Genomic DNA, 26,130 nt, shown 5'->3' with positions numbered 1-26,130 from the left:
CCACGACCCCCCTCAGAAACACGCCTAGGCCCTCCAAACAGCCGCACTACACCCCTGCCCCAGAAACACCCCCACTACACCCCCCCTCAGAAACACCCCTGACCCTGAAACACCCCACGACCCCCCTCAGAAACACCCCTAGGCCCTCCAAACAGCCCCACTACACCCCCTGCCCCTGAAACACCCCCACTACACCCCCCCTCAGAAACACCCCTGCCCCTGAAACACCCCACGACCCCCCTCAGAGACACCCCTAGGCCCTCCAAACAGCCGCACTACACCCCCGCCCCAGAAACACCCCCACTACACCCCCCCGAGAAACACCCCTGCCCCGAAACACCCCACGACCCCCCTCAGAAACACCCCTAGGCCCTCCAAACAGCCGCACTACACCCCCTGCCCCAGAAACACCCCCACTACACCCCCCCTCAGAAACACCCCTGACCCTGAAACACCCCACGACCCCCCTCAGAGACACCCCTAGGCCCTCCAAACAGCCACACTACACCCCCTGCCCCAGAAACACCCCCACTACACCCCCCCGAGAAACACCCCTGCCCCGAAACACCCCACGACCCCCCTCAGAGACACCCCTAGGCCCTCCAAACAGCCGCGCTACACCCCCTGCCCCAGAAACACCCCCACTACACCCCCCCTCAGAAACACCCGACCCTGAAACACCCCACGACCCCCCTCAGAAACACCCCTAGGCCCTCCAAACAGCCCCACTACACCCCCTGCCCCTGAAACACCCCCACTACACCCCCCCTCAGAAACACCCCTGACCCTGAAACACCCCACGACCCCCCTCAGAGACACCCCTAGGCCCTCCAAACAGCCGCACTACACCCCCTGCCCCAGAAACACCCCCACTACACCCCCCCGAGAAACACCCCTGCCCCGAAACTCCCCACGACCCCCCTCAGAAACACCCCTAGGCCCTCCAAACAGCCGCACTACACCCCCTGCCCCAGAAACACCCCCACTACACCCCCCCGAGAAACACCCCTGCCCCGAAACACCCCACGACCCCCCTCAGAGACACCCCTAGGCCCTCCAAACAGCCGCACTACACCCCCCCGAGAAACACCCCTGCCCCGAAACACCCCACGACCCCCCTCAGAAACACCCCTGCCCCCCCTTCCGGTCCACAATCTCGCGAGAGCCGCGGGGAGGCGCCGGAAGTGGGTGTCTCGGTTTCCCGGAAGCGGAACGAACCCTCACGGTCACCATGGCGGCGGCGCTCGGGGCTCTGCGGCTGCTGCCGCTGCTGACGCTGATGGCGGCGCTCGGCGGCCCCCTCAACTCCGCTGCGGGTGAGACGCGGCGGGCTCCCTGCCCGGGCCCGTTCGCCGCTCGGGGAGGCGGGAGCGGGGCGCGGCGCGGGGTCCGTGGAGCGGCTGGGGCCGGGGGTTGGCTTCTGGGCCTTGTCTCATCCGGGTCTCTGATCGCCTCCCGGCGCGCGCCCGTGGTACCCTCCCATTGACTTCCCGGGCGCGGGGCGGGCGGGCGAGCGGACGCGAAGGGGAGCAGTGTGGGGTGACTGCCGCAAACAGAAGCCATAATCGGTGTGTTTTGTTCTCAGTTCCAGCAGCCAGAAGCTCTAGAGAACTCTACAACCGCCAGTCAGCTGTGGAAAAGCCCCCTGACAAGAACCAGGGGAACACGGCACCTGACGGGAACAAGGCGCCCGGGGACCAGGGGAACACGGCACCTGACGGGAACAAGGCGCCCGGGGACCAGGGGAACACGGCACCTGACGGGAACAAGGCGCCCGGAGACCAGGGGAACACGGCACCTGACGGGAACACGGCACCTGACGGGAACACGGCGCCCGGAGACCAGGGGAACACGGCACCTGACGGGAACACGGCACCTGACGGGAACAAGGCGCCCGGGGACCAGGGGAACACGGCACCTGACGGGAACAAGGCGCCCGGGGACCAGGGGAACACGGCACCTGACGGGAACAAGGCGCCTGGGAACCAGGGGAACACGGCACCTGACGGGAACACGGCACCTGACGGGAACAAGGTGCCCGGGGACCAGGGGAACACGGCACCTGACGGGAACAAGGCGCCCGGGGACCAGGGGAACACGGCACCTGACGGGAACACGGCACCTGACGGGAACAAGGCGCCCGGGGTCCAGGGGAACACGGCACCTGACGGGAACAAGGCGCCCGGGGTCCAGGGGAACACGGCACCTGACGGGAACAAGGCGCCCGGGAACCAGGGGAACACGGCACCTGACGGGAACACGGCACCTGACGGGAACAAGGCGCCCGGGGACCAGGGGAACACGGCACCTGACGGGAACAAGGCGCCCGGGGACCAGGGGAACGGGGCGCCCGACGGGAACCAGGGGAACGGGGCGCCCGACGGGAACAAAGCACCTGATGAGAAGATTGCGCCCGAGGACCAGGCATCCGGTGGCCAGGGTACCCAGGTTGCTGAGGGGAAGGCAGAGGGCGGCACTAGCGATGAGACTGTTGATGAAAAGGTGGCCTCTGACAGCCACTCTGGTGACGAGAAGATGGATGAAGCTGCTCAACCTGGTGAGAGGAGAGAGGAAAGTGCCCCTGCTGCTCCCCCCAAAGATGAATCTGAGAGTAGCCACTTCTTTGCCTACCTGGTGACCGCAGCCATTATCGTCGCTGCCTTATACATCGCTTATCACAATAAACGGAAGGTGAGCTTTTCTGTGTGTGGTGTGGACCCTGTCTGCTTCAGGGCTTAATCAGTGCTAGTGGATGGAGAGAGCATTTCCTGGTAGTTAGACCAGTGCAGTCACAAGCAGGAAATTAGTGCTTCCTTCTTGTACTGCCAGGAAGAATTTTGAATTTTTGATCCTAAATATCAAAGTTTCCCAAGTGTTTTGTTACTCAGGTTCTTCCTTTCCCTGCGTGTGGGTTGGTGCTTCTGGCTGGGGCGGAAGAAAACTTTTCAATACTCTGACCTATCTTTGGCTTTTCTGTTGTTTAGACTTAATTTGCTGATAAATTCAATAGGTCAGAAAACACTAACTTGGGGTTTTGTCCAACCCTCAAGTCCTGTTGGGATGAGCAACGAGAGTGTTTTACCCAGGGGAGGGTCTTAAGTCTTTGTGAAAACTATGTGGTCTTAGTCCTGGTGGTCATCTCCAGGTGTGGAACTAGGATGAAAAGGAATGAGAGGAGTAGCAGTTAAGATGCTTTTTCCTGGTGACTGCTCCTTTTCTCTTCAGCACCGTATGAAAATTCCTTTAGATGCTGAGAAGTGGCCAGATAGGAGGCTGGACTGTTGTTTAATGCATAGTGCTCATAATGCATTAGGGTTGCTTCAGGCTGGCTCAAAGACATGGCCTAGACTAGCTGAAGATCATTCTTTACGGAGGTATCCTAGTAGACCTTCCTGAGTGTCATCGTGCCAGCAGCACCTTGATCCATACAGTGCAGCCTCTCTCTTATGTGCATATGACCCAGGCTTTTAAAAGCTTTAATCCTATTAAGAAAATCTTATTTGTGTTTCCTTATTGTCTGGGCAGAAAGTAGTAACCTTAAATTGAGGAATCTGGTTCAGAGAACACCTGCTAGGAGAAATGTGCTAAGGAAAGGGGCTCTTCCAGTGATGACTAGAGATATTGATCAGGGCAGACTTCAGTGTTCTGTTTCTGGCCTGATGTTCCTGGCCTGGTTCAGAAGGCCACTAGAACCTGTGCTGTGTTGTTGTTTTCAGTTTCTGTTTGACTTACAGCAAGGAGAGGTCAGACATGTTATAGTATTTCACTCTTGCCTCTGTCTGATATCCTGTTTGCCTGGGTGGCTGAAGAGGTTGGGATCTGAAAGGGTGACTTGATTTTGATTAATGGAGTTTTGGTGGGGAACATCCTGCCTATTGGGTTGTGTGGGACATTTTGCTGTGGGATTTGCCAGTGATGGTCACAGTGTCAAAGGCACCTACAGTAGCAGATGGGTCCTCTTTGTTCTAAATTCCAAGAAGTAAATTACATTCAAAACACTACTACAGTTTTTTGCAAAGGGCTGGCTGGTCTGCCCTGAAAACTTACATCAGCATAGCTGTGTCTCTTGGGGGTGTGAAAAATCCACACCCTTGAAAGATGTAGTTAAGACAACCTAACCCCCATTGTAGACAGTGCTAAGTTGACAGAAGAATTCTTCCGTCTACCTAGCTACCACCTGTTGGGGAAGTGAGTTAACTACAGTGGTAGGAGAACCCCTTCCGTTGCTGTAGTGAATGTCTATACTGAAGCGCTACGGGGTGAAGCTGCAGCTTTGCTGTTGTAGTGCTTTAAATGTAGACCTAGCCAAAGATTTTATACCTTTTTAAACCCCAAACCTTAGAAATTCTGAAAACAAACTATAAAGGGGTTTCGCCTGTTCCCTGCTCTTTTACATTCCTTCACTGTCATCCCATCCTCCACCCACACTTAACATGTCTTCTAAGAAAATGTGGAAAGGTGAAAACAACAAATGAAAAAGCGATCTCATTTTTTTTATTCAGATGATCCACTTTCCATAATCTAGCAACTTGTGTTCACCTTTGTGCATGTTTCTGTAAATCACATTGGGAAGCAGTGTAAGCTGAGTGGGGCAGTAGTGAATAAAGAGGAATTATATGGCAGCGTGGTACTGGCCATATCTCTTAGTGTAATAGGCTGGCAGTGTTCTGTGAACTCCTTTGGTTAACGGATGAAGTTGGTCTTCATGGAAGATGCATTATTGTCAGCCTCAATTGTTCAAAAATAACTAGATTGACTTTCAAGTCATTATTTTAAAAAATAAATCTTCGGTTCTTATTTGCTTTCTGATATGTGGGAACCTTTAAGTTCATGTTTTCAAGTTTACATCACAACCGTGGCTAGAAAATTACTCTTTCATTTAAAATTAAAGCTGCGATTCTCATGGAATATGACTCTACAAGGCATGGGGGCTTAAAGAAAAACCTATCATAAGACTCATGAGAATTGGCATCACTGGGGCTCCTGCTGAGTCATTGTGTATGGTGTTGTCATACCCAGATAAAGAATGTGGGGGAGGCTCTTTGGAGAGTGACGAAACCTCTGGTGTGGGTTAGGCAGTCCTGAATTTGGAAATCTAGGAGCTGCCAATCCTGGTGAAAATAGGCTTTGGTCAGGTGAAATATTTCATTGCTATGAGAGTGGAACACATGAGCAGAACTATCTGTCCCTGAAGTGGGAAAAGAGAATACTTAAAATGCCTGTAGTTTTGCATCAGCTCTTTTCAACCACCACAAAATGTGGTAACCTATCAAGATTTGCTTGCTGATTTATTTCTTCTCCTCTTTCTATCTCCAAAGATCATTGCTTTTGCTCTGGAAGGAAAACGATCAAAACTTCCCCGGCGGCCCAAATCAAATGAATATCAGAGACTGGATCAAAAGGTAAGAGTGAATTGGGTCTTGATATAACAGCCCATCAGATAGGCAGGGCTTGAAAATGAACTTAACTGTCCTTTGCCAGTAGCCAGGAAGCTTGGGGAGTGGGTGCAGCACTGCCTACTGTTTGCTTTGTACTGTGCCAGCTGAGAAGCAAGTGCAGCAGCTGGACTCCACCTAGCCAGGGCCAGTCATGAAGCTGACGGGAAGCCAGCTTTGGCGAGAAGGTTTTTGGTAATAGCCCTGCCGTTAGTCTGATGAGGCTTTGTTCTGCCCATTTAAGTTCTCTTTTGTTTTCAACATGCTGTTCCTGAAAAGGAAGTATCTCTGCTGATGGTTGGGCTTGTGGGCCCCACGGCAAAGAGCCTGATTTCTCAGATGATGTAAATCAGCAGTATACACCAACTGAGGATCTGGCCCACAGAATCCTGGAGGCTCCTTAAGGCATTGGAGGCAGATGGGAATCAGCAGGGCAGGAACTGCTAAGCCTTGCTGTGAAGCCATTGTAATAACCTTTTCCAGCAGATGGAAATGTGGGTGGGTGAGATTCTGTGGCCTGCGCTGTGCAGAAGGTCGGACTAGATGATCAGAATGGTCCCTTCTGACCTTAGTATCTATATCTATATCTAAATGCACTGAAACCTATTTAGTAGGTCCCCATCAATTCAGCTCCTCCTCTGCCCACCCCACACAGCTCCCAGCCCCCCATTAGTTCTCCCCCCTCTGCCTCACTTCTGATCCTTGGGTTCTTCACCTCCTCCCAGGCTGCAGAGGGGGGTCTTCAGTTCCCTCTCCCCCTTGCAAGCTGGGGGGGCAGCTCCGAGGGCTCTCTTCCTCCCTCCCCCTTCCCTGGCCATATGCTGCAGGGAGAGGGAAAAAGCAGAAAAGCCGTCCCAGTCCACAGAAGGGGAGTGGGGAGGAAGGAGTGGAGCTTCCCTGAACACCTGAGCTCATTCCGCTCCTTCTGTACCCCTCCCCTCCTGTTAGAAGAGGGGAGGGGAAGAAAGGTGAGAAAGAGCAAGCACTGTGCTTCTGGGAACCACTGCCCTAGATCTAGGGAAATTTAGCACCGCTCTGAACTTTGCTTAGCCTCATATTGTCAAATATGAAACGTGTATGATGAGTCAGGTGCAGAAAAAAGGAAATGCAGAAAAAAACTGCAGAACAAGAATCAGTGGGAAGAACTTTAGAATGTTTGGATGGAAACCAGGGAGTGCAGAAGGAGAGAGAGAGAGAGACTGTAATCCTCCAGGTCCTGGTCTAGATGAAGTGGAGGAGGAGGATGAACGTGAGCCATCTCATTTTTCTGTTGAGAGCATTCATTCAAGTGCAGGCCCTGTAAAACAGGATGTCATAGATAGACTTGTGCTTCATGAGTGGAAGATTAAAAATCCACCCAGAAAGGGATACCAAAGGAAAACGGTGTCCCGATATACTTCTATCCTACACTCTTCCTAATGGAGAAAAAGTGGGACATGACAGGATAGCAGTGACACAGCATGCTGTTCGTTGCATTCCATGTCTACTGTTCTCCCTGGATGCAACAACTCAAGGGTGTCCTTCCAGGCTTAGCCATGCTAACTGGGTGAACTGCAGATCGCAGCTGGCATCAGCAGTATAAGCAAATCCCTGACCATGAGAAAACAGTGCATGCAGAACATGCTATGTGAAATGGATGGACACAAGAAGAAGATTGAAAGGTGATAAAACCATCCACACGTTATTGGAGACAAATTTTGGAAATAAATAAGAAAAGTGGAAGGAAGTTCTGAAGCGTATTTCAATAAAAGAATCTGCACGCATGCTAATAAGCCTACCAGAGATCACCCCCATCTTCTTCTGGTTGGTGATTAGTCTTTCAGACCTCAAATGGGTTTTTTTTTGTGGTCACCGCTTCAGCTCAGAACAAGCACTCTGTGAGTCACTCAGTTATCAGTCTGGGCCTATGAAGAGTATTTCCTAACAAATCCACTTCAAAGGACTTTTTGGGACAATACATTTGAAGTTCCTAATACTCCCCAGGGATTTCATTAAGCACATTTCTTTGAGAAGTTACATACAATTCCACAATAACACATAAACAGTTGCATTTTTAACACAGTGGACTCCTAAAATACTTAATTCAGTAAAGTTGAACTTAATTCCATAAGATTGTCCAGGATATTGTCCTATCTGTCACACTAATAAATTCCTTACTAGGTTCCAGTCATTCACATGGCTGTAAGCCCATTCATTGAGTGCCTCAGTGCTGCAAACAAGTCACCGAGAGTATAATTTGGCTTGTTGAATCTTTTACTGGTGAGGATGCACAGGAAGGAAATCACCCAGGTTGAATCTGCTGGGCTGCCAGTTAGAAAAGCCATCTCTTTATTTGAAACTGAATCAGAGAGCGCAGAAATCCAGAGCCCCATGGTGCCATTTTTACAGTAATTTTCCAGAATAGTGTGTGCGGAAAAGTTGCTCTGACAAACTCTCTCCTTTTTGTCTTCAGATCTAAATTATCCCCAGAAATTCCTCCACACTGCTGACTCGGGTAAGGACTGCTGAAAATGAAGATGCAAGGAAGTCCTGTGATTCCCAACAGAACAGCTCTGATTCCCTTCAGGTCTTGGAGTGTGGGAAGAAGAAAAGTGCTTTTAGTTTTGCACCTGCACTTTGGTAACACTAACTCCTCAGTCTCTAAATATTTTTCCCCCTTCCCAGCTGCCTGATGATGAGCTAGTTTCCAGCTCTGGTCTCTTGCTTCCATACTGTGATATCAGGAAAGCCAAGGGAAGACCCAACAAGTGGCAGAATTTTTTGTGCCCAAACGATATGGATTTTACCTTCTGCTGTATTGACACACCGGTCTCTGTTTAGGAGAGGCCTGCCTGCCGAATGAGCCTTCTGATTCTCTTCCTCTAGATTCATGGAGCAGTCTTTATAACCAACATGGTTGGTCTTGTAGCTGACATATGAACATTATCCTCTTCTGTCCATTGTATTTGGACTCTAAAGTTCACAGCATGTTTGCACTAGTTCAGAAATGTTTTTGCCAAGGACTTTTATTTGATTGCTTCTTTGTTCTCTGTGATGAAGACAATGGTGGAAGTTAACATCTGATTGTCTCTTAATGCACATCTTTGGTGAGGTGTGTGGAATTAGCAATCCCTGACCCTTTGAATTTTGCTTGTCCATCTTAAATGTGCTAGTGGATTTCCTGATGGACTGTTTTTTCCTGATGTCATCCCTGGTGTTCAGGTGATTGCACTAACGGTGATGAAATATTTAGAGAGTGGATGCTGTGAAAGAATGCGAGGAGTGTGTATGAAGCTCTGTGCCAAGCCTCCATGGCAAAGTCTGAATGAATTTTGCTTCTGTAAACCTTGCCACCTCCCCCATAGTGCTGTCACAGGAACATGGCAATGTTCAGGTGGAATAAAACAGCGTCACCACTTGTAGTTCATACCCCCTTCCCACAAGTCTGTTCTTCAACTCCTAAATTTCCAACATAGCTGATTCTCTTCAGTACTGAGTGGACTCTCCTGCTGATAGAGGTCAGATCCATTGTACTTGCATAGGTTGGACTTACAAGTGTCAATTCCCACTTTGTCTGGGGAGTGTTCCATTTTTTTATCCTTTATCAAAGTGCGGAGAGAGTATTTGAGAGTGGAAATAGGGCAAGAATGGCTGCTGACTTGGTGCATTGGACAGATGATGGCAGCATTTCATGCCTGAGTTGCATAGCAGCAGTATGGGTCCCTTAAGCAGACAGCTTTGAAACAGATGTCTTTACAAGGCATTGATTTGCACAATGTGGAGAGCTGTGCAATATGAGCTCTGGTCTATGTCATTCATTCCTCAAACTGGGAGTGCTGTTATGCCGTCGTGCACGGCAGCTCCCACACACAGCCCATGAGAGAGGCTTGTTGGGTTAGTGCAGAAATATTTCCTCCGAAGTAAATGGCAGATTGAAAATATATAGAAAGGGATTTGTTCGATGCAACAGAATATCTTCCTGCAGAGTCATCTACAGGATGTCCCCTCTCCTCTTCCTTTGGCCTTGGCCTTCCCCAGCTGTGAGCTGTGCTTTTATTTAGTTGAACGTACTTATAACCAGCCACTCCATGCAGAGCTGTTACCTCAGTGTTGTTGTGGAACTCTTAGATTCCTTGTCTGCATAAACCAGGGACTGATGCATACTGGTACTGCTTATATTTCTGATATAAGGCCGGGAAAAAGAATTGAATGAGGCCCACTATGTATTCCTGTCTTTATTTTCATAGTTATATTTCACAAGGTCTTTACGTTTGAGACAAGGAATGTTTGGGAAATCTGTATAAGGTGGCTGGCTGGCTTGTTCTTTTGTCTGTGGTTGTTTTCTTTATTTCTCGGTTCTGAGTTTTACAAAAAAAATTGGTGACACACCAATAGGAGGAAACTTAGAATACATATCTAAGCCTGGATGTGAAAAGCTACATCCTCCTTTTCAATGCACTTGTCAGCTGATTGAGGCACAGGGAAGAACCTGGCCTCCATCTTGGGCAAGTTGCTGGTTAGTAATTGGGTTACTTCTCTTGGCATGTTCCAAAAATGGTTAATGAGGCAAACCTGCCCCGCTCTCTTCCTCCTGGTGTCTACAGTATTTGGTGACCTGCAGTAACATTAATAGACTGCAGTAATATTTAAGACAGCATCTGGGCTAAGAAATCTCCACATCTGGACATTAAAGCCATGGCTGATATTTTCAGAGTTTCATTTTCCACATAGGAGGGAGAGGGATGTGTATGCAGAGCTTAACTTATTTAAAAAAGAAAACCAAAGCAACTTACTTTTACTGAAAGACACTAGCAGAAGTGTATGTTTGGGGGGGGGGGGAATCATATATTTGTTTAAATCTATTTGGAAGCTGCCCCTAAGAAAGCTGACTTTTCTGAACTCTGATATGGGAGATCCTCACAGGAGCCATTTTTGGGAGGTGGGGGGGAAGATCCTGCTCTCAGGAGGATAAACAGGTCCAGGCCTCTGAAGGAAATGCACCTTCTCAAAGACAGAGAACTTGTGGGCAATATAACTGCTATTTATTTTAAAAATAACATATAACATGTTTTAGGAAGCCTCTGATGCTGTGTTCTTTAAGAGGTGCAGAATTTGAGGCTGCGATTTCACGTGTTTCTGATAGAGGCAAAAACTTGAAGATATGATAAATGTTGCAATTCTTAGTCACATCTTCCTGCTTTCCTGGGAATTCCTGTTTTTATTTTTTACCTGCTTTGTCCCCCTTTGAATCAGAAAACATTTTGGAAGGATTTGTACCAAACCTGTTTGTTTTTGTCACGGAATCTGGAGGCCTCCTTACTTCAGTCTCTTCAACTGACTGTTTTATTTCAATCTGAAAATCTTTCTGCTTTGTTTTGGAAACGCAGCCTCATAAATGTTCCTGCAGGCATGGACTAATGAGGAACCCTGTTAGAGCCAGGGCCCGTCTGTCTATGTACTGTTAGCAGTACAGTCTGGTATATGCAGAGAGAACTAAGATACAAGGATAGTTTCTATGCTTCTGTCAGACTAACAAGAATGTCCATAGCCTGTGTGTAGGAGAATTTTCCAGTTATCTGTAGTTTGCCATGTGACTGGCATGTGGGCTGGCTCAACAGAAATGCATAGCTCACAATAAGTGCAAACTTCAAGGGTAGTAAAGACACCACATGTGGCCGGGAACAACCAATATTTATATGACAGCTCTTAACATGGATCTGTGCAGCTACCGTGCTGTTCATACCCATAGAAGCAGCTCTTCAAATGCAATGTAGCTCTGTACATTTCGAAGCTATCGGTGAAGGATTCACAAGTAGTCCCCTCCTGCTATCCTCTTAATTCGAGCGTGGACTATTTCTAGTGACAGTTGCTGTAATTCTTGAATTGTACAAAATCTCTGGGAATGGTCTCCATGTTTCATTGATTTCTGTGATTTTAAACTTGATGTAAGATATTCTAAAAGTCTCAAACAGGTAAAGGTCCGAACAGTTTTGGCTGTGTTCAGATATGGCATAAACTTCAAACTAACAGAGTCTGCTGAATACATTTCTTGCCAAATGTCATTAGTCTGCTAGGTCAGCTACTTTCCCGGGCTGACTTCGGGAAACAACTGACCCATGAGTTGTTTGGGTTCTGCTGCGGTAAAATGACTCGCTTTGAAGAATCAGAATTTTCTAATCCTTTGTACTTTTCTGTGTGGTGAAGTCAATAAATGGACACAATAAAGAAATGTAATTTCACCCTTCTGTTTACTGCCTGCCTCCTTTAAAGCCTCAGAATAGCAACGCAGGTTGGGTTGTTGTATTGTCTGAATACTAGGCTAGAGCTGATCCCCGTAAGGAGGCAGTTGGATTCCCCATCTGCCTGCCGCCTGTAACAGACCAGATGTTGCTTGTGAACACTTCATTAGGGTTGTTTAATTTATTGCATTCTCCTAGCACTGTGCAAAAGCAGCACTTGTCTTGCTGATCCCAACTACCTGCTAACTTGAAAATAAAACCCAGTCCAACACATTCTCATGATCTAACCCCCACATTCCAGTCTTTCACCCTCTTGGGCTGCTTAACCAAATAATTCCAATTTTTTTTTTTTTTTTACCACAAACTCAGTAATGCACTAGAATTTAAACTACACGTAAACCCAGCTGGGGAGAGCAGGGCTGGGCAGTTTACCTTAAACACATTTACCTCTAGTTGCAACAGCATGTAAAACAGAACCACCCAAGACAAGATTTGGCAATGAAGGGGCTTTGTTGGATGGTAGTGCGAACATGCTCTCCTTCCATGTGGATTTTTGATCTAGCGGAGGAATCTTTCCCATAGTGTGTTGCTCCAGCTGGGTGTGTGGGCTCTGGGGTGATGCTAGGGATGAGGGGTTTGGGGCAGGATGTTGAGGGGGGGTGTGGGCTCCAGGAGGGAGTTTGGATGCAGGAGGGGACTCCGGGCTGGGGCAGGGGGTTGGAGTGCAGGAGGAGGTTTGGGATGTGGGGTCCCGGCAATGCTTACCACTGCTCCTGGGAAGTGGCCGCCAGGTCTCTGCAGCCCCAGGCAGCTCCATTAAGATGTGCCACCTAAACGAGGCTTGGGGCGTGCACCCTAAAGAGGGATGTATGTACCAACCTGGCCCTTCCTGGTAAACTGAGAGTTCAGACCCTCCTGAGCATCAGATGGAGGGTGCAATGCGCTTGGGTGAAAGTGCCACCTGCTTTTTTATTTGATTTCAATCGCAAGCTAACCACTGGCTTCTTGCAAGAAACGAGAAGGAAACTCACTTTAAACCTCTCCAACGCATCATCAAGGATCTACAACCTATCCTGAAGAACGACCCATCACTCTCACAGATCTTGGGAGACAGGCCAGTCCTTGCTTACAGACAGCCCCCCAGTCTGAAGCAAATACTCACCAGCAACCGCACAACAGAACCACTAACCCAGGAACCTATCCTTGCATCAAAGCCCGTTGCCAACTCTGTCCACATATCTATTCAGGGGACACCATCATAGGGCCTAATCACATCAGCCACACTATCAGAGGCTCATTCACCTGCGCATCTACCTATGTGATATATGCCATCATGTGCCAGCAATGCCCCTCTGCCATGTACATTGGTCAAACTGGACAGTCTACATAAAAGAATAAATGAACACAAATCAGACGTCAAGAATTATAACATTCAAAAACCAGTTGGAGAACACTTCAATCTCTCCGGTCACTCGATTACAGACCTGAGGGTGGCTATCCTTCAACAAAAATAACTTCAAAAACAGACTCCAATGAGAGACTGCTGAATTGGAATTAATTTGCAAACTGGATACAATTAACTTAGGCTTGAATAGAGACTGGGAATGGATGAGTCATTACACAAAGTAAAACTATTTCCCCATATTATTTCTCCCCCCCCACCCCACCCCCCACTGTTCCTTAGATATTCTTGATAACTGCTGGAAATAGCCTACCTTGCTTGTCACCATGAAAGGTTTTCCTCCTTTCCCCCGCTGCTGCTGGTGGTGGCTCATCTTAAGTGATCACTCTCCTTACAGTGGGTATGATAAAACCCATTGTTTCATGTTCTCTGTGTGTGTATATCAATCTCCCCTCTGTATTTTCCACCGAATGCATCCGATGAAGTGAGCTGTAGCTCACGAAAGCTTATGCTCAAATAAATGTGTTAGTCTCTGAGGTGCCACAAGTACTCCTTTTCTTTTTGCGAATACAGACTAACACGGCTACTACTCTGACTGCTGAGCTGAGGAACTTGTGTGGGGCCCTGGTAACTGAAATGTAAGTCACTGAGGGCCAGATGGTGTTCGGAGGTGCTCAGCCAGACCCAACAGGTAGCACTGGGGTTGCACAGGGGCCCTTGGGTTTTGGCACAGATACAACCGATCAGCACATGCTGTAATCTTTGATCCACACACGCAGCAATGTTAAGTTTTAGTTGCTCAGCTGAGCCCTGAGCTCCTCCACCCCCTCTGGAATGGGAGTTTACTTCCCAAAATGCATGTTGGAGAATGGGGAAATGCAGAGCAAAGGGGACACATCACATGCACCGCTGCCTCCCACCCTTAACTCTGCCCCCTCTTGAATGCCAAGAGTTACTGGGATCATCACAGCACCTTACCTAGCCCTTATTATTATTCTTAATATCATATACTAGATTTCAAAAGAGGCATTCGGCTAGGAGAAGTTTCAGGTAAATCCTGCCTATACATTTTTTGCCATCTCTGCAAAAAAAAAATTAAAGATGGTCGAAAGAGTTAAACAGAGTGGTGGCTCCTATCTCAGGAATTTCTTAACCAAATAAACTAAAATTTACTCCACCTACTCTACCTTGGGCCTGGAATTGGGCCACCAATTTTCAAACTGCTCAGATTGTGTATGTGAATTTTAGAGGTTGGAAAATGTAATTGTATACAGGCTGTTGCAACTTTAACGATTGTGCAGCTACAAGCTGGCCCAGAATCAAGCAGCTGAGTCTCTAGAATGAGTGTTAAATAATAGTGCAATGTTAGTTTATTATTCATAGAGCACTGGAAAGGTGCATGGCCCTTTATTTGCCCATACAACACAAAAGTCCTTATCCTGTGGACTTGGTAAGCTGTTGGGACAGAAATGCTGCTGACCCTCACGCTCTCTGTGATTCCCCTTGCAGTGACTGGCCATGTACAGCGCTCCTGAAAGAGTTGGAAAACAGCTGGTGGCTCCCTCCGGTGAGATCCGAGTTCTCAGAGGCTGCCGGTCTCTGTGGTTTGGGTGGAGAATGGATAAACCTCTCGCACCATGTTGGTGACAAAGCAGGGCATTTCCTTTTCCCCCTTGTGTTTCCCTTTGGCTTCGCAATGAAACGCGACTTTCCAGTTGATGCGGGTCATTAGCTGTGCAAGTTCAAGATGCCTCTCTTCTCCTTCCAGAAACTCCAGCAAGGTCTGGAGAAACATGGAGCCCAGTGGATTTAGGAAAGCACCATAGCCTGAAAATACCAAAGAAAGGATGTTGTTGTCTCTTGTGGGTGTAAATTCCCGGAGGGCTGCTTCGTTCACTGTGCTGGTGGCAGGGAGGAGACTGGTTGACCCACTGTTTCCATGGGCCCCTCTACACTACAGAACGGAATCAGGACCCCATCATGCCAGGCGCTGTACAAACACAGAGCCTATAGCAGAAATGACTGCACCTGTTTGCCAGCCATGGTGCGTTGCCCTGGTGCTAGAAGAGAAGCCATCCTGGGACCTCGTCTCAGGTCTTTCCAGCACCGTATTGTGGAAACCTGCAGGTTTTCAGTTTAAATTAACCTGCATCAAAAAATGTCTCCCTCCAGAGGCCTGCTGAGAGGTGCAGGGCCGGTGTGGGAACGGGCAAGCAACTGATTGGGATGAGGGGTGCACTATACCCATCTGGCGGAGGAAAGCCTTGGGTTGAGGGAGTGGGAGCCAGGGGTGTGAAGGGAAGGAACAGTCATTCCTTCCTTTTTTCTGTGTTCGCTGCCTCTGTCCCACCCCTCAAATGCAAGACAAGAGCAACTTCGTTCCCTTCTCAGCCAGCATGGGGCAGGGCTGGGCCCTGGGGCAGGGGAAGCAGCATGTAAAATGGCTATGCAGCTAGTGTCATGACTCCCTCATCAAACCCCACATCAGGGCCCCCCTCATTGCACAATCCCCACCCCCCCAGTGGCCCAACATTGTACAGTGAGCAGATATCCGTCAATACACCCCCGGGATGATGTGGGAGCACTCTGTGGGCCACAGACTTTGCAAGTCTAGCGGGGATCACCCTGAGCCTGTATCCGCGAGGATCCTGGGCTGAGACTTGACTCTGTTTCTCTATGAGCCTGCGGCTCGCCTTTTCAGCGGGATTCTTCCCACCTCCTCCGCGTTTAACTGAGAAAAGAAGTTCCACGTTTCTTTTCCAAAATAGCGTGAAAGGGGGCAGCTGTTGTCTCCGGCACCAGAACTACAGAGTCAAATTCGTGGCTGTTGCTGGAAACAAGACGGCTCCCTGTTCGGCAGCAGCCCTTCGCGGCCGTTGTCCAAAGGGGATGGCTGGCACAGCATGGACAGGCCAGAAGGGCATTAGACCTGAAGGAGCAGAATTACCACTGGGGTGCCAGCTTCTTCCGGCCTCAGGTCCCGGGGCCATCTCTGCTCTCACTCACCTGGGCTGCAGGCGAACATCACGGCGGTGTTGTCTGGGATGGAGAGGTAGTGTGAGAAGTAGGTAATGTCTGCTGGGGGCTGGGCGCTGTCCGTCTCCACCCACACACCCAGATCCGTCATATTCCCACGGCAGGCCTGGAAACACAAGCCCCACAATCAGCCAGCAAAGGGCAGTGCTGGGTGCTGTTCATTCCACAGATACACCCTCTGGCCGCCTCTGGGGCAGGCCTGAGCCCCCTTTCATCTCCCCCTCCCCCCAGGCCTGGAGCCCCTTTCATCTCCCCCTCCCCCCAGGCCTGGAGCCCCCCTTCATCTCCGCTCCCAATCCCCACAGGCCTGGAGTCCCCTTTCATCTCCCTCCCCACAGGTCCGGAGCCCCCCTTCATCTTCCTCTCCCCACAGGCCTGGAACCCCCAGCCATCTCCTGCTCCCCACAGGTCTAGAGGCCCCATCTGTTTCTCCCTTCCCCTCCATGGCTGGCATAGAACCCCACCCACCAACCCTTCCTGGTGGCAGTTTGGGGGATCTGAAAAGATCAGCACTCTGGGCAAGGGATAACAAAGGAGACATCTTGGAAAATGCCACTGCCCTTGGAGCAGACCCCTGCCGTGCAACTGGCCAGGCTCAGTCTGACACCGGGGTAGCCGGTGCTGAACATTTATTACCTGTCTAGATTGCAAGCTCCTTGGGGCAGTGACTAGGTCTGTCCAGGCTCTGTTCTGCACGCGCTCAAAAATAGACACCACTGGCCGGATCCTCTCCCTACTTCCGGCCACTCTGTGCCATAAAGTAGCCAGAATCTGCCCTTGATCTGGCAGGTTCATAGTAAGTGCAGTTCATTCACACCCCGTGCCTGTTTGGTGGCTGGTTACAGGGGTACTAGCCGTTTAAGCAGGTTGTGGCTCAGCTGAGCCTGTGGCAGTCTTTACCCACCTCCACAGGTGAAAGGAATGAGTCCAAGGGGCAGATAATGGGAGCATGTGACTCAGATCCACAGGTTAAGTGTAGGGGGATGCTTCAGAGAGCAGGAAGGCTGTGTGAGGTTCTTACAGGGGCTCTGGTAGGGTCTGTCTGCCAGTGAAAAGCAAAGAGCTAGCTGAAGTCCCCTGCAGTATATGTGTGGGGGAATGGATTGCTGAGCCTGGGAGGGTAACTGCAAAGCTCCAGGCGTGGTGGTCTCCTTTCCCTGTGGAAGAAGGGAAACTGAGGCAATAGCGGAGTCTGATGCCACGTGAGGCGAGCCCTGAGTACATGGTCCCTATGTGACATGTGTGGTGTCTGGGAATGGGTGACCAGGGATGGATCACTTGCTGTTCTGTTCATTCCCTTTGGGGAACCTCCCACTGGTCACTGTCGGAAGATGGACCACTGGGCTAGATGGACCTTTGATCTGACCCAGTGTGGCCGTTCTTATGTCTCAATTTGTTATATAGTGGGATGTGTGTCAACATGAGTCCTAATTACTAGCAAGGATGCCAGTCCCAGGTAAGGGGTATCCTAGAGCTGGAAGGAGGCCTGTGGGCAGGGGCTTTATGGGGGTGCGTGTGTTGCATTGCAACTGTTTTTCTGGTACCTGCCTATCGATAAACAGGACCTTGGCTGCTAGTACTAAAGGCTTACACATGGCTGGCAGAATCTGTGCACTGCAACCTACTGGCCTGAAGTTGCCACCCCTGCCCCCCAGTGGGCACCAAACTCTCTCTGGAGCAGCCTCTGTTGTTATTATGCATAAAAGAAATGGTTATAATACTGTGGTAGCGCCCAGAGGTTCGGAGCAGGTTTATTGCGCTAGTTGCTGTACAAACAGATACATCATTAACAAGCTGACTTCCAGTAAACCCCAGCACAAGAAGTTGGCTCAACGCAAGCCTGAGCAGGCCAGTGGCGTGGATGTGTTAATGACCTTTCAGTTCTGAGCGGGGGACTTAATGGTCTGGCTCGTAGTGAGGGCATTTCTTGTACAATAAAGGATGTATTCAGTTAATCCTCTCATTGGCATGGGCACGGAGTGGGCACCTCCCAGGACTGTTCTGCAGCGGAGTTGCTGTAGACAGTCCAGCTCTGACACAGCCTGCGCTGTTCATTGCGGGGTGAACACATTAGTAACCCGCGTTGCCCGGCTTGTTTCAGGGGGTTGCTGTCGGGCAGGCCTATCATTTCCACCATGAGGTGGCGTGTGCTGCATCATTTAAAAATGCATGTGAGGGTTCCCTCGGCGGGAGGGATAGCTCAGTGGTTTGAGCATTGGCCTGCCAAACCCAGGGTTGTGAGTTCAATCCTTGAGGGGGCCATTTAGGGATCTGGGGCAAAAATTGGAGATTGGCCCTGTTTAGGGCCGGGGGTTGGACTAGATGACCTCCTGAGGTCCCTTTCAACCCTGATATTCTATGAACCAGAGGGCTAGGGAAGTAGCAGATAATACAGGCTACAGCCAGGTGCTATGCAAGCATCTCTGTTTGTGCTGAATTGCAGTCCCCAGCGCTCCCTCAGCTTGGACCGCCAGCACCCCTTGCTCCTCCAGGCCTGGGTGTCTCTCCGGAACAGTGCAGTGACTCGGGGCCATGGCTGTTGGCCACCATGATGATTCTCACTTGTGTCCTGGGGTGGGATCTGAACCCGGGATGGGGTTCCTTGGCCCACTGTGCCCCCTCTCAGCAATTAGTTCCTGATGCCCCGCAAGTCCTCTTATTACAGGAACCCCCAGCAGGTGATTATCTCTCCCCATGTTTTGGGGAGAGAAAATATATACTAAAATGCTGCACCTGTAGTTCTCTGTCTCTGAGCTCATTGGCCTGTGCTAGCTAAGCAAGGTTCCCTCAGGCTAATCTGAGGATGGGAGACCTTCCCCACTCCCCCTTCCAAAAAGCCACCCTGAGAGTCCTTTTAGGAGTGGCATTGGTGATGCCCTAAAGAGGAGCTCTTCTCAGATATTACTGAACTGACGCGACTGACTGGTGCTAGAGCATGGCTTTCTGTCTTGAACCATTTAGTTCATGAAAGATCCCATGACATGTTTTCGAAGAGTTGGCACATTAGCCCTTAGGCCTTGGACCAATTCAACTGGTTAATTAATTTCAGCCTCTGTAAACTTCCCCTTTGGTTTAGGTGGTAAACAGAAATCATTGCCTCTTTCCAAGTGGAAAAACCCAATAATTTCCCTGAATAATGCAATGTTCTGCAGGAGACTCTTCCAACCATCGCCAAGTCCCCAACTCCTAGGCAAACAGACTGCAGACCATGGAGTCTATGCAGAGCAGGGAGACTGCCTGCTAGCACTAAGGGACTAATGGACCAAGCCTGTGGGTGAGATTTTCTAAGCCACTTAAGTCCCATTTTCAAAACTGATGTTGTCACAGGTTGCTATTGGATGGTCATTTCTGAAAATGGGACTTGCACTGAAGAGCCTCTTAGACACTATTGAAAACTTTGCCTGACCCCTCTGCTTGTACTACTACGTCCCACTGCTGCTTTCAGCACAATAACCACTGTGATTCAAGTGGAGTAGATGCCACAGCTCTACGCTCCAATTGTTCCTCTCCAACAGGACCCAAAGAGGGTGAGGGGTCGGGGGGAGCCCTCCCACCAGGATCCATCCTGTCTTTTTTACCATTCATCAATATCTACGTGAGCCCAGGTGGAGACACCTTCTGCTAACGATATGTCAATGACACCTGGCTGCTTATCTCCTTGTTCACAGATGCAACCCGAAGCATCTCCAGGAAGCTAGAATGCCTGTAGATCAGCACCAGCATGAAGAATTCCTGGCTTCAGGTGAACTCAGGTAAGATGGAGAAGATGCTGTCAGAAGGGTAGGGAAGGCTTTAGGGAATTAGCTAAGACTCTGTCCTACATTTCCACTAAAGCCATCCATTGGCCATTCATGAGGCCTCAGGGAGCTGTTTGATTGCTCACTAAGTCTAGTTAGTAAAGTAGCATCACTGAAAAAGATACCACCTTCATTCTCTAGGTTACTAGGATACCCCACCCCTTCCACCATGATGAGGCTGTGGCCATGATAACCCACATGTTTGTTACCTCCAGACTGGATTGTGTAACTTGCTATGGGGAGTAGGAAGAGAAACCAGTGACATGGCTATATTCTTAATGCATGTTTTTTGGTCATGCTACAGCCACCAGTCCTTGAACAGCACTGGTTGCAAACAGCATGTAGAATGGGATCTCAGCCCAAACACCAATACCAATTTCCCAGGGAGCTGAGGCCTATATGTGGCAATGACTGTGTAAGCCTTTAGCCATTAGGCAGAGAACTGAGACTTGTGATGCTATCACATATGCCACAAAATATCTGTGAGCTGTAGAGCACTTTGGGTCATCCTGGAACTGATGGTAAACTGGCAAGATTGAGGCAAAGTGATCCGTTAGCCTTGGTCTCAAATGTTCAGTCCCCAGATTCACTCCAGAGTTACAGGAACTCCTTGGTGCAATGTAAGCCCCTTTCTTTGTTAGTAAGACATTGATGAATGACACTGTCATTCATGGGGCATAAACATTCGCTGAATTGTTTGGATGAATCATGCGGTGGTCTATCGCTATTTGTATTGGGTGGCTGTTCCCATGGCATGGACGACTGAGACATGTTAACACAAGAAAATAATGAAGAATGGGCAATGCAATGCACACTTTTGGGAGCTGATTTTCAGCATCGTCCTGCGTAATATCTGTGAACCTTGCAATGCCATAAACACTTGCACAGATGGCTGCTTGTTGGAATACGTGTGGCTGTCTAATGATCTGACCCTCCCTATCAGAGCTGAACTTGATACTTCTGGTTGTGTAAATGTTTATCAATTGGGCACATTACTCTTCCACCAGCTCCAATCTGCCTCTCTAGCACAGCTGTAAAAGAGTACAATTGCAGCTCGAGCAGACGTACCTGAGCATGTAAACCCGGTGATCGTACCAAACGGATTACCGTACCAATGACAATGACTTAGTATAATGCTAGGCAAGCTTAACAGAAACCCATGAAAATCCACCATCTGAGGACCTGCTATGTCTGGAGGAATCAGCTTTGCTAATTATTCATTGTTGTGAGTAAAAAGTGCCCAGTAAGTGTGTTTTATTTCTTTTCTCCAAAGCTTCCCATGCTTCCCCCCACCCCATACATTCCATGCTCCCCAGTGTGAGAACCTCTGGTCTAGAGAAGGTTGGGAGTTTCAGTTCTCCCTGTCTGTAATAGGACAAGGGGCACATTCAATGAACTCAAAAGGTAAGGAACTCAAACTTCAGAAAAGGAAACAGTACTTTAAACAGCATGTGATTAGCCCGTGGAACTCGCATGATATCACTGAGGTGAGATTCAGAAAAGGACTGAACATTCATATGGCTAACAAGAATATCCAAAGTTGTTCTAAGTAATGACATAAGTTCTGGAAGGGATATTAAACCTCAGGCTTAAGGGCTTAAACCGGGCTGAGACCTAATGTGGAGGTCCCACATCTGCTCTTGTGGGGCTCTTACACTTCCCTCTGAAGCATTGGTGCTGGCCGCTGACAGAATACTGGGCTAGATGAACCTTGGGTCTGATCCTGTTTGGTGGTTCCCATATTACCTGTATGAAGAAGATCTTGGGCTTTCCAGCTAGCACTGAGCACCTTTGTGGTGATAACATCTGGAAAATCCTTGTCAACTTGACCAGCTCTCCCCTGTACTCGTATATGGCCCCCTCCTCGCCGTGGCTCGACAGAATGCTGACAAAGCAATCACCGTGCTCCTCCCGGCTCTCTGTAAAGACACATTAGTGCAGCAGCTCCTTAGAGCAGCCTGATGTCTGGCTGGTACCCACTAGGAGAAAGGATGGGCCCATAGCCTGGGACATAGGGGAACTGGGATCAATTCCCTGCCCCAGACTCACTGTGTGATCCTGGACCTCAGTTTCCCTAAGTGTTTTGCCCAGAGAGGTCCGTAAAAATGGGAAGAATACCTCCCTGCCTCATGGGGGAGTTGTGGGAATAAATACACTCGCTGGGGCCCTCTTTAGGGTATGTGTATGCCCCACCCCTTCCATGAGCACCTCAGTCCTCTACAGCAGTGGAACCCATCACTCAGACCTCTGATGGTAAAGGGCTCTTTAACCTAGCATACAAAGGCCAGGCAAGATCCAGTCATTGGTCAGTGAAGTTGGATAAACTCGGAGAGGAGATAAGTCGTCCCAGTGGCCCAGCACCCTCATTGTTAACGCGTTATCTAGGGAAGTGGTGGCTTCTCCATCACATGGAGTCTCTCCATCAAGATTGGGCATCTTTTTCTAAAAGATCTGCCCCAGCACCACCTCGAGTGGTGGGGTCTGATGCAGGAATCCCTGGGGGAGACTCTGGGGCTGGCAGGAGGTCCAGGCACCTTTTCAGTCTGGAGGAAGGGTGTGTCTGAGGCAGGAACAGGCAGTAGCTGTAGTGCATTGAGCTCGGGTTCTCCCCAGATGGCATATAACAATCCCTTAGGGACCAGAGCAGCTGGCACAAGCTAGAGCAACCTCAAGACTGCTCTAAGCTGGGCTGGGGCAGAGAATCAGGGAGCTGTACCCTGTTGGTTCTTAGTATATCTGGCTCTTCCTCTCTCTTGGGCTGTATGAGGAGGGGGGCTGTCCTCAGCAAGGAGTTCCCTTCGATGCAGATGGAACCAGCCGTGCTCCTTTCTGCTATCCCTGGGATCATGCAGCCTGGCAGGGAAGCGGGCATTGCAACAGCCAGAACAAGTCTGTACCCTCCTGTGATACAGCAGGTTGCCAGCTGGGCAGGGACAGTTGTTCCCTGTGGCCCCACCAGGAGGTAATTGAGGCGACAGAGCCTCCTATCTGTGGCAATGGTGCTGACTCAAACCCTCCTGTGTGGACTCGCTAGGAGCTCATTTTCCACCCGAACTCAACATTTGCCCCTTAGCACGGTCACCCCCGAGGGACGCAGTTTACAACCTCACGTGCTACAGGTTGGTCGCCCCAGGGGTAGGTGATCCTCATGGCCCTTTCTGGCCATGAGGTTTAGGATTCCCCCCCCATTCTTTGGTTGCTCTCCCGTTCCCCGAGACGTCCATCTCAGTCACATCTCTCCTGAGAGTAGGACCAAGCAAGGGAGGGGTTTATAAATATACCCTCCCTAGGGGACAGGGGGTTGTGAGTGCATGTGCTGCCTGGGGTAGGCCAGCCCAAGGGATGTGTGTCTGTGTGTGTGTGTGTGTGTGGGGGGGGGGGGATAGACAATCACAACTGTGCACAATTGATGTTCCAAACTGCAACAAATAGAATGCAAGCCCCACTTGTCCATCCACTGGCCCCAACACGCAGCTTCGCACACTGCCAGGAGCAAAGCAGGGGACACGTACCTTGCTGGTAGATATCCTCTATTTCCTTGGCTGTCTGGTTGTAGTGCAACTTCACTGCATAGTTGAGTTTGGATAATGCTTTAAACAGCTTGTCTGCTTCTCTCTTGGCCCCTTTCCTGGCTGATAGCAGCTCAGCCCTTCTGTAGAACTCATAATTGACAATGATGACAGCCCTGTTCTTTTTCTGCTGCACGGACATGCTATGAAATCCCTTTGGCAGTGCTCGGGTGAGGTTGGCTTGTGGCACCTAATGCTTCAGCAGGAGTGATCTCGGTTTCCTCTACCTGCGATATCTGTCTTCTCGCTCAGCGAGGGTGGAGTATTCCTAGAAAAGCATATCCTGCTTCACAGGGTGACTCAGTGCCAACACAGCTGTCCTACCCAGATATTACAGAGCTCAGGTAATGTGCAAAACAATGCCAGACTAAGGCATAGATGGGGCTGTAGACCTAGCTCCAACTCCTGGCGTCAGGGGATGACATCAGTCTTATTACCTTTTATTTAAGTAAAAAGCTAAGTTCCTAGCCCTCAGCGTGGTCAAGCTTTTCCTCTGCAATGTGTAACAAGTGTATCTAAAGCAGGAAAGTCTGCCTGAGTCTGCAGCCAGCCTCAAGCAAGCTCAGTGCGGCTGAAACACCTCATGTTCTTAATGGGGTGTTGGCAGCAAGACTCGATACTAGGGCAGGGGATGGCCCTGGGGTCAGAGAGGTGCCTTTTGCTCGTCTTATGGAAAGCTGTCTAAATTTGGCCAAGCTCTAATCTTCTGAATGTAGATGTTTGCATGTGCTCAGAGCCTTAGAGGAGGCTCAACCTTGGAAGCTAAATTTCCCACCGAGAGAGAGACTCCTTCTAGAGGGAGAACCATCAGGGCTCCAGGGGCTGAGCCAGACTTTCCCCACCGTTGCTGCTCCCAGCTGCGGAGGCGTGAGAGCCAGGAGATTGTTCATGTGCTGTCAACGCTCCTGCTGGTTGCTTCCTCGTCCTTTGCCCCTCTCCTCTCTGCTTTCAAGGTAGGGACAGGTGCAGAGGACGGGTACGGAAGGGATAGTCGCAGTGGTGTTGGAGGCAGGAGCGGTGGTGACAGGGACAGAAGGGGATGGGGTTGTAGGAGTATGAAAGGAGCTGGCTGAAGGGGGGACGGTGGGGGGGGGAAGATGGATCTTTAATCATGTGAACTGTCCCTTCCCGAATATAATTGCCTAGTCAACTCTCCTCTGCTGTTTAGCAAATAGCTGTGAAACCCACTGGCAACGTGTGTGTCCGTGCCCCTTTTGTGGTGATCTGCATAAGAGAAAAGCCTACTATTGCTACCGTTCCATTAGCTCAAGTGGTAGAAGTCTGTGCTGTGGATCTAAAGGTCCCACCCTTGCTGATGATCCATGGGGGACTAATATGGGTCCAAGTGCTGGAGCGTCTGTCATTTCAGATTTACAGTCTGTGTCACCTGAATGAGGCGGGGGAGGGTGTGGAACAGGATGTGATTGTGTAATTATAGGCTGTATCATAACGCATATGCACTAGGCTGCATGCCTGCAGCCTTCTGGTAGGGTAGCTGCTCTTAGGGACAGATCTTTGCTGGCACCTCAGCCCCCTCGCCCCTGAGCTCCCTCAGAACTCCTGAGCGTATAGAGCATGACGGGCCTGGCCTGTGACTTCCTTCCGCTATACAAATAACGAACCAGGCCTGGTAACTTATTGTGCCAGCACCACCTTGTCTGAGCCCTCTATCTTTAACAGCACCTCGGCTTCATTACCAGGAAAGAGCAGGTCTGGGGTAGGTATTTCCCGAACGGCCGCGGTGATGCAAAGAAATCATTTAGCTTCTCAGCAGTGTCCTTATCTTCCTTCCTTGCTCTATTTAAACCCTGTGATCCAGCCAGCTCAGAAATTCTTTCACAGGCTTCCTGCTTCGGATGCACTTAAATAATCTCTTTTGACTCCTTTGGCTGAGGAAAGGATTTTGGGGCAGGAAGAGGAGAGTATTTTGGGATCAGGCTTTCCCCTTTATTCATTCTCTACTCTCCTCCCCTTTTCTTTCTCTATCGCCAACCTCAAGTGTTCACAAACCATGAGGCAGGCCCCCAAAATCAGGAGATTGGCTTTAAAAGAAAAAATAAATTCTGAGTTCATTACGTTTGCTTTCTGAGCTTTCAGAAAGTTCTTGGGTCATGCTTTCAAGCTTGTTGTTTTGTGAAACCAGGAGGGATAGAAACTTTTTAAAAAAATGAAATCTGATAGTCTCACCTAATCACATGACTCCAGTAGCTGGGACTTTAAGAAATGCACCAAGTAGTGAGACTCATGATTAAAATCAGAAGTGGGCTTGCTTCAGGGCATGAGGAGTGGTGGGCGGCAGCCTCTCTGCTGCGGGGAGGGATCTCACGGACACGGGTCTTGGTTAGATTCCAAGTTGCACCAGGCTAACTAAAGGCCTGGCCTATCCACAAAGCTGCTCCCTTTTAAGCAGAGGAGTGAGTATTGTTTTTAAACTGATTTAGTGAAACCCGAGACAGCTTTGCATGTGGAGACTCCTACACTGATTTAAGCCTGGGTAAGATGAGTTTAGCTTGCCCCTGTGTAAATTTTCAGGAACAAGCTAAACTGCTCTAACCAGTTTCAAAGTGTTCCACACAGCTGTCTGCACTGGCTTAAACAAATAAGCTAAAGGACCCTGCTGCAACTTTGTGTAGACACCTGAAAAGAAACTGTTAAACCAAAAAGAAAAGGAGG

General features: G+C 49.6%; 2 protein-coding genes across 10 annotated transcripts; one reads left to right on the top strand and one right to left on the bottom strand.

The window, feature by feature from the left end:
• The first annotated feature begins 1,175 nt into the window (after positions 1-1,175).
• On the top strand, positions 1,176-11,660 carry TGOLN2 (trans-golgi network protein 2). Of its 9 annotated transcripts, none has more exons than XM_038384874.2 (5): positions 1,176-1,316; positions 1,586-1,770; positions 1,891-2,691; positions 5,319-5,402; positions 7,888-11,660. In XM_038384874.2, the coding sequence occupies exons 1-5, from the start codon at positions 1,232-1,234 to the stop codon at positions 7,891-7,893; spliced, it is 1,161 nt and encodes a 386-aa protein (XP_038240802.1). In that variant the 5' UTR covers positions 1,176-1,231; the 3' UTR covers positions 7,894-11,660. The 9 variants fall into 9 exon arrangements, with proteins under 9 accessions (XP_038240802.1, XP_043359098.1, XP_038240800.1 ...); XM_043503163.1 differs by having other exon boundaries at positions 1,586-1,830; XM_038384872.2 differs by having other exon boundaries at positions 1,586-1,965; positions 2,050-2,691.
• A 2,344-nt stretch (positions 11,661-14,004) lies between these two features.
• Positions 14,005-23,599, bottom strand: LOC119848723 (caspase-7-like). Its single transcript, XM_038384877.2, has 4 exons — positions 23,401-23,599; positions 21,635-21,807; positions 16,062-16,197; positions 14,005-14,882 (listed from the first exon to the last, which is right to left on the bottom strand). Exons 1-4 carry the CDS (start codon positions 23,597-23,599, stop codon positions 14,638-14,640), a joined length of 753 nt encoding a protein of 250 aa, XP_038240805.1. The 3' UTR covers positions 14,005-14,637.
• Positions 23,600-26,130: the final 2,531 nt, after the last annotated feature.

This window comes from Dermochelys coriacea, chromosome 26 (genome assembly GCF_009764565.3).
Source record: "Dermochelys coriacea isolate rDerCor1 chromosome 26, rDerCor1.pri.v4, whole genome shotgun sequence".
In the NCBI taxonomy this organism is placed as follows: domain Eukaryota; kingdom Metazoa; phylum Chordata; order Testudines; family Dermochelyidae; genus Dermochelys; species Dermochelys coriacea.
Note: the sequence above shows the minus strand (reverse complement) of the source record. Positions and strands in the feature narration are given on the sequence as shown.